This window comes from Daphnia magna, linkage group LG5 (assembly GCF_020631705.1).
Source record: "Daphnia magna isolate NIES linkage group LG5, ASM2063170v1.1, whole genome shotgun sequence".
Classification (NCBI taxonomy): Eukaryota; Metazoa; Arthropoda; class Branchiopoda; order Diplostraca; family Daphniidae; genus Daphnia; species Daphnia magna.
The window spans coordinates 6,393,710-6,402,613 of NC_059186.1; the positions used below are offsets into that span (position 1 = coordinate 6,393,710).

The following is an 8,904-nucleotide window of genomic DNA, read 5'->3' on the forward strand; positions in this document are numbered from 1 at the left end:
AACGCCACTGCCTATTCTCACCGCTACTTATAGAACTTAAGCCCGTAAGTCAGTTTCAAAGCACCTAAAAGGTACCTTGATATTTGAGAGACTTAACTTAGTTTTAATGCTCGACTTTTGAGTTTTCAAGTCCAAGTTTCTTACTTGAATTGAAATTTTTTGGTTCGGAATTCAACTTCGGTTAAAGTCTGAAAATTTTTTCAAGTCAAGTAGGAAAAACGCCTAAGTCAAGTCCAAGTCAAATCTAAGTCGACGTTCGGAATACGACCCCAGGATTGGAGGCCAATCTGGCTTGACGCTCAAGCCAAGTTCAGACTACGGCCCTAGCACACCGAAGAAAAGAATTTAGTTCTTCTATATGCTACCCGACTATACCCAATCTATAACCGACCCGATAATGACCAAAATGAGCAATGGAAGGAGACTTTGTTTTCTGTTGCAGAAACTTTCCATGTTATCTTGGGCGTAGGTGAGTTTAACGAAAATATAGTCTAGCGAGCAAAACAAAACAGGTGTCTGGACACACTACCCAACAACATTTATTTTTTGCCAAACCCACCCTACCTCTATTTAAAAAAGTAAACAATTAATATTTCCTGCCCACAGATGGCTTTTACAAAATAAATTGGTGTTCCCTTTTTTCTGCAGTATACTGTATATTTTTTCTATACTTATAGGTGGGGAAATGACCACGAAGAGGTTGCCCACCCCATCCAACAATTATTCCATTAAATGCACGCTAAGTATAGTGTTGGGGACACATCGAAATTCTATAGATACTACATAAATCGTATCGGAGTAATGGTGTATCTTCGATATATCGGTGTATCGGTATCTTAGATGGGTATTTAGATGTTAGATGTTTATTTTGAGATGTCAGTAGGAAACATAAGGAAAATCTTTTTTGAAAAAAATATTGTAGTTGAAAAATATATTTCGAATCATCGGTATCGGTATTCTTCATGAAAAATTGATCTGCCTTATTGAAATATGTGTATCGTTATCCTGGCTAGTTGGTATAATCTTTGACTGTGGTTGCATATACCCGGAGTTCAAAGTTACTTTAGATTTTTTTTTTGCTTTTTGAATTTTGTTTTTTTTTCCGTATCGGAATTATCGACAAACCTAAAATCATGTCTTTTTAGTTTGTAAAACTAATTTGAGTAAAAATGGCATATCGGTTTGTAAACGGAGAGTGGATCTGCGACTGGAAACTTGTACGTTTAGGGTTCAAATCCGAGGACGACTTTGATTTTTGATTATCTTTGTTTTCAATATTTTCCGTTTGCTCCCCGTATCGATATGTATCGATATATTGAAATTCATCTCGTCCCTACCTCCCACTTTATGAGCATGTTAAAGGCACAGTCGTATAGTACCGTATAGTAACCAGGGAGTTAATGGTTCAAGTCAAAAGATTTTCGAGGAAATGGGCATATAATATTTCTGCTAGGTTGTTTTGTTAAAAATATCTGTTGAGGAGGATGAAGGGAAGGATTCATAATTTAATTACTAAATAAAATTTGGTGTTAGAAGAAATTCAAAACAAGAATGATTACGAAAATCAATAGTGAATGATGAGGATACCTAAAAGACAAATATGTTGTGTATATTTTTTTGGTTCTTCAAACTCTTGTAGTTTGGCCAAAGTTGATAAATAACAAAACGACATCAACATACTCTGTTTGTATCTCTTTTATTGGCCAGAAACGTAGTTGATTGAAATATTATGCATTTTTGTAGAGAAAGAGCAGGACATCCATCCACATGTTTGTGAGAGAGCTGGCTTCCTTTTTCCCGCACAAGGTCTCCGGCCGAGAAAAATCACTGTTCCGATGGAACAGAGGTAGCAGGGATACAGGCATACTTTTTTACAACGGGGATCATTGGCAACAAAATTCCATCCTTTTGCTTTGATCGCCACGCTTTTAGTGTATTCTTAGATGATGGAAGAAGTGGCAACTTTTTATATTCACTAGTAATAATGATGTAATTGGCTGATGCACTTCTTCCTCGGCCACTTCGATTCAGATTTAACTGAGAAATACGGTTGTCGTAAAGAGCACGAATGTCATCACTCGATATCGCATTTAGGAAGTGCTTTCCGACGGAATCGTAACCGTCTTGACAATTCGCGTCTGTTAAATTTCTCATTTCCACAACAACCCTTTTTCTGCAAAGTCTGCATCGACGGACGAATGATTCGGAGAAGGATATTCGGTCTTCAAACTAAACAAAAGAAATAAATAAAGTTTAAATTATATTATTTCTCTAAAATAAATCATACCGAGCATCCAGGTAGCTCGACCCTATATGCGAAGAATTCTGATAGAAATCCAGAAAACGAGCTTTCATGTTCAAATTCAGTGCACTAAACATCATTATAAGAAAATCATTGAAATCTTGATTGCGGATCTCCGTCAGGTGCTCCTGAAGTAGTCTGGTGGACGGAAGAACCTTAGAGATGGATGGATAATACTGGGAGCTTAAGTCTTGAGTAAGGATATCGAATGGTTTATAGAGAGCTTTTGCACCAGCCAAGGTCTCCCACTCCTAATCGTCAAGCAATAAGCCCCGCTTTTCCATTACTTTTAAAGTATCCGTAACTGGTTCTTGTAATGCTACAGACCAAAACAAAAAAAAATTACTTATTGTAAATCAAAAGGAAATTCACTAATCAAATCAATACCTAAAAGGCTCTGGATCATAATAAGCGTGGGATTCCATCTTACTGGCAACTCTTGCTGAAGCCGCGACTTCCTGCCACTAGAAAGTTGGTTAAGCTTCAGAGTGGCCGGTCCGCTGTGATGAAAGATGGTGACAATATTTCGGCATTTGTTCAGGATAGCTAAAGAAAACCTATGATACAATTTTGAATTTTGGGCTAAATTATATACTTAGTACCGTAAAATTCAGGGTTGTCATGAATAGCATCCTTGACTGCAAGGCTCAAGGTGTGAGCAAAGCAAGGAATATGCTTCCATTTCAAGATGTTAGCTATAGCTCTCTTGAAATTTGATGTATTGTCCGTGACAATCCCTGAAATTTTGTCTTCTGGAACATCCCAATCTGCAATGACGGATTTAAGATTTGCAGCAATGTTTTCCGAAGTGTTGCTAACTTCGAGAACCAACGTTGAAAGGACACGCGAAACCATTTTGAGCTGATCGTTGATAAAATGTTCAGTTACAGTCATATAACTGGCATTTGTCAACCACGTCCAACAGTCTGCGATGAATGATATGTGGTTCGCAAGAGAAAGTTCAGTCACCAGCTTAGCCTTTGCTTCAGCATACATTTCTGGAAGAAGTGAACGTGTTAGCGTTTTGCGGCAAGGTAAGGCGATCCTGGGGTCGACGGCTTTGACGAACGCATGGAAATGTTCATCCTCGACCATGCTCAGAGGATGCATCCCTCGGCCTTTATTTGTGCTTAACTCTTCTGGTAAGGTTGAGAGCCTAACTCTACCCTAACACCTATGTTTTATTTACATTAATTTTACACTATGTAGATGTGGTAGAATAATCACTCTAACCATCGGTTGACACTGACGCTTCCAATCCATCCAGTGAAGAACACAAGAAGCTGCTCCGGGACGAAGCGCGGCTTTCAGAAGCATCTTATTTTAAACAAACAAAAAAAATGTATTAAAATGATGTCTTATAAGTATAAAAACATGTAATGCACACTTGTACTATTAAGAAGTTCAATTTCAAGTAAGGGTCACGGAACAAAAATATGGTATCTTTACAATGTAAACAAAACTTAATATAATTTATGGTTAGCAAGAGTCCAATTCTGTTCTCAATAGAAACATAACTAATCAATGTAAAATGTACAGAGCTTACAAAAAGTGTTGAAAAAATGTGAACTAGCATGCTAGTCAACATCCTGTAATGATAAAAAATGTTGACAAATTTTATGAAATCCCCTATTCTTTTCTTAATAATAAACAACATTTTTATTAGTATACGCTGATTTTTCCCCTCGCAATTTTTCCGCGCAAGAGACCCGTCTAATTAAGAGCCCATGTTAAAAAGCTCTGAAAACTGTGTGGGGTTCGGACATTTTTTACGGACACTGTATTTTCTGGAAACTGTTTTTCAAGAACTACTTGTGCACACTGTACCTGTTCGTGTAGTCAAGAATTCAACTTAAATTGCTACTAACCCACTTCTCTCATTTCGTTTTTTTCCTTACACGTGCCAGAAAGCACTCTCCATTGAACGTGTGAAAGGGTTTGGATGGTGAATACTTGATCAAATATTTCCACAAAACTTCCACCGTTGCAAAACTAATTGGTGTCAACTGTACTTACCAGACTTGTAAAGAGAAAAAGAGGCGGGAAATTGAAAAGGATAAAAAGAGATTTCTAAGAATTTGGGCATTGCTGTAAAGTAAAAAATTCTGCCGTCCAATAGCTGACTCAAAATATGATTAACAAAAAATTTATGTTACTCAAAGGAATAAAGAAAACGATTAAGCGATTCCTGTTAGGCAAACCACAACACATACAAAACGAATGCAGCTATCAATGCTTCCACCTATCAAGTACCTACTCCAAAGAGATCTCGTCGAGTTTACACGAAAATATTAATCCGGAAAACGTATTCTTAATGAATAAAATTCATTATTCAGAGAAAACTTTAACATTAAAATTTTCTTAAACGTATTGATATGTAAACCTACCATTAATAGAAAATGAAACAAAACGCTATGATGTTTTAGGTTGATTACGAACATTGAACTACTCCAGATCCTGTATTAAAAAGACACAGAAGCACACACACAAAAGGAATTTTATCTATGGAAGCTTATACATCAGTGTCAGATTTCAGTTAAACTAAAGTTAGATTACCCTCCAAAACAGTGAACACTCTCAAAATGAATTTTGAAGTTTGAAATTCTACGTTTCCGTTCAACTTCTATTTGGGTTAGCGTCTGTCGTAATCCGTTACACTCGGGTGTAATAAATTCTGCTCACATCAAGGCTACTAATTTTGCAATGAGAAACCCTCTGTTAGCAAGCACTACATCTTGAGAGAACAGTTTCGCTGCGAGATAACTGCAATATGCTTGCTCTATTCTGTAATTAAAACAACACTTTATCGTCCTTTCTGTATCCTTGCGTTATGTACAGTACCCACCAAATAATTAAGGACACCCCCTCTATTTCCATGTATTCTTATGGCGCTACCTGTGTCAGTAATACTCAAATAATTATTTAACGCCTAGAGATAGGAGTAACTTTCGCACCCCTACACACTCGTTCATTGATCAAGAACACGAGCTTTTCCCCCAATAAGCGCTGTGTTAAAACCGCGTTTTTCACCAATAAAAATAAAATATTTTAACTACACGAATTTAAATTTTTTGCACCAAAAAAATGCGGCGTTTTTTATTTCTTATAATTATTTATTTATTTTTTTTTAATGTTATTGTTTGGAAACCTTTCCTATCCCTTTTAGTTTACTCCCTATACACTTCGAGAGTGAAAAATCTAAACTTCAGCTTCAGTCACTAGGGGCGCTAGTGTGCGGTTAGCTGACAGAAAAACGCGCAGAAATCAATGGCAGGATTTTAATTGTATATTTTTAGTTATATATTTCATTATATATAATTATATAATATAATTAATTATATTATTTTAATTGTATTTTAATTTAATAAAACGGCGGCGGATTGAACAGTTTAAGTTTTCATCGCAGTAGGTTTGTTCATTCCTTAATGCGCGTAAATTTTTCAGTATACCTATAAGCGATAAACCTATTCACCATAACCTAACGCCATAAGATGCCGTGTTAAATATCCCTGAAAACTAGACGTGTTCCGATATTTTCGGCACCTACTGTATATCCCTATCTTTTAACACAGGCGGCATCGCCCCTCATACTTCTACAGAGAAAGGGGAGTCTCACGCAAACCTTGCGCATCGTTGACAGCTTCCCTGGGTCTTGTTTCTTAGCTTGTTAGATATGTACAGAATTTCCGAATAAGAAAAATGAAGATTAAATTCAGTGTAACTTTTTTTAATCGAAACGGACGATAATGGTGAACTTTTAAAACACCGAACTCATGTATGGGGGATTTACACTTAATCAGAAAAAGCGAAAACAAAACAAAACTATTGCTCGGTTTATTACCCTCTCTCATTCGGAGGCTTTTCTGCAAAATCGACTCAGTTAAGTACCACCATAAAAAAATCTCAAATATTTACGGTTAATGAAATGGTACAGAGAAGTCAACTTGGAATCTGTTGACGCGTAAACCAATTCCATATTCAACCATGATACGTACCTCACTCAAGAAGTAGTAATTTTTTGTTTATTGATGATGAATTGCCATCCGATCTACGCAAAGATATAGCAAGGCTTTTTTTGTATTTTTATCTTATCTTCATCAATTTCATCAATTTTAGACTCTTAAACTATTCTGTGAAAGTTTTTTTCTTTAATATGACTTCAAGAATTCGAAAATTATCTGTTTTTTTAATTTGGTGTTTAATGGGAAAAAATTTTGCGCTCGTCAACCAAAAACAAACACAGTACTCCCGCCCCATAGACAGAGCTTCTTCTACTTATCCAATCTTTACCGATTTCAAATCAATATTAGAATATTTTTTTGGTTTTTAAAAAACAAAACTTTAAAAAATCAATTCTATTGCTACACTGATAATTATGGCAACGTAGGATATTAAAAAATGGATTAAAATAAGGCTTTTTATGTAAGCCATGATTTTTAATCCAAAACGAATGTGACTTTACCGCGTTTTATACCGTCCTTTAGCAGTTCAGGGCTGATTCACTCCTAATTTTTTTTCTTCATTTCTGTAGTCTTCCTATTTCGTAGGAATCGCTTCGTGCCATGTCGAGTCATTCGCATTACTTAGGCCTAGAAAAGTAGCATGGGTATTGGTGTTCAGATTTTGTTTATTTCTACCATTATATTGGCTTCCGGAGTCATCATTCGGTCTATAGGAGATTTTACCTTACCGAACGCTGCTTGGTTTTTTTTGGAGGCGGGAATTTGATTCTAGGAACAATGTGATTTTTCTAGTTTGGATTTTTTCTGTCTACATGGATTTGTCTTCGCTTGATGTTTGAGCAATAGGTCGGAAGGATTCTGCATTTGACGGTTTTTTAATGAATTCAAGATTAGGCATGTTGTAGATGTTTTCCATTCGTGAAATGTAAATGAGGTTGAATGATAGGTGGAAAAGATACTGACATATGTTTCCTTCGCTCAAATATGTTTCCCTTGTTGTTTCAGCATCTTGTTGTGTTTACAACCATCTCCCATCGTTGTTTTCTTCAAAAGCCTGATTGTTTCTACCATTTCTTCTCGTCTTACCTGCCCAACAAGATTAATACTTGAATTTGTTGCTTTTCAATTTCTCTAGGAATTGCCGTTTCCTGGGGCAGTATTCCGAACTTGGCTTGATTTTCAAGGGAGATTGGATCCCAAGTTTGAATTGAGTAATCCTAATCCTGACCAAGCCAAAGTTTGAAGAGAGAATTCTAAACACGAATTTTTTGTTGATTGAGTTGGATTGACATTTTTGCTTTTCTTGGACAAGCTTGGGAGGAGTGTCTTATTTCAACCAATCACGGAACGCGTTTTACAAATTATTAGCAGACGAAACTACAACACCAAAAAAAGTCAACACAACAATTTTGGTCAGTTTGAAAAGTAGTGAGAAATGGCTAGCAATAACAAAGGAAAAGTTCTTAAGAAATCAGTTAATAAACCAATAAGTGTTTGTGAAAGTTCAGTTTCATTGAAAAACAGAATTGAATTGACTACCTAAGAAGAAAACTTTTTGGTCGACGAGTTTGCATTTCGAAGGGTGAGTAGCTATACTTTAGCTTTATTTTATTGTTTATTCTGCATTTTAACAGCTGCCTTTTATTTGTTAGCACAATCTCCAAGGTGCCCACGATCATGCTGTAACAAGAGAAGAAAAAACTAAGGCATGGAATGAGATTCCTGAGGCAATTAGTTTAAAGTTCCCCGATGGGGATCCAAAAAACTGTTCTCAAGTAAAAAAAAAATGGGGCGATCTCAATAGAGAAGCAAGAGCTGAGATTGCCAAGTATAACTCGTCGATAAGTGGGACAGTTAGTTTATTATTCTATAAGCATATTGCAATTTTACTTAACTTGAAACGTTAACCTAGGTGGAGGCCCTGAATATCAATTGAAGAAACTGCTTCACAAAAAGATTTTTGAAGATGTCATAGGAGTAAACAATCCAGTAATAGCTAATGGAGGAATCGTAGTAAAACAAAAGCAGCTTTTCAATTTTCATCTATTAAAAATTTTTATTATAGGGAGGTGTAGTGAGTGAAACTGCTAGCAGTAGCTGCGTGGTTAAAGCAAGAAAGTCAACACCAACTCCAAATGTCGATGAGATTGATAAAGATGAGAGCAGCAATCATAGTGTCATAACAAGCGATGGGATTGTAGATATTACGTAAGTAACAAAAAGTAAATGTTCTTTTTACTGACTGAAAGCTAAAGTTGTTTTAAACAGGGATGATGGGACCGTTCTTTCAATCACTCCGACTCCATCAATGGCTGACAAAATATTAATAACTGAAGGTGTTAGTTGCAACGGGCGCTCTACACCCCAAACTACACGATCAACAATGAGTGCGACGAAAAAGAAAATTTGTCAGTTAAGTGACGAAATTGGAAACAAACGACTGAAAAGGGAAAGATTTACGTATTTAAACGTTTTGATGGAAAGTAGAGCTCGTTTAGGGGTTCCTGTAACTATGGAAGAAGTATCTGAAGACCTTTACGAAATAATGATGAATCTAAAAGAACATGTTTGATTGTTTGACTACTTCATGTACTTGACTTCTTGAATACATTTACATGTGTCGTCAGTGTCTTCCAAAAA

The 8,904-nt window shown here is 36.1% G+C and overlaps 1 protein-coding gene across 1 annotated transcript; it reads right to left on the reverse strand.

Annotated features, from left to right (window-relative positions):
* Positions 1-2,150: 2,150 nt before the first annotated feature.
* Positions 2,151-3,619, reverse strand: LOC116923317. The gene is made up of 5 exons (XM_032929777.1): positions 3,536-3,619; positions 2,905-3,469; positions 2,733-2,848; positions 2,288-2,553; positions 2,151-2,229 (listed from the first exon to the last, which is right to left on the reverse strand). Exons 1-5 carry the CDS (start codon positions 3,617-3,619, stop codon positions 2,151-2,153), a joined length of 1,110 nt encoding a protein of 369 aa, XP_032785668.1.
* Positions 3,620-8,904: the final 5,285 nt, after the last annotated feature.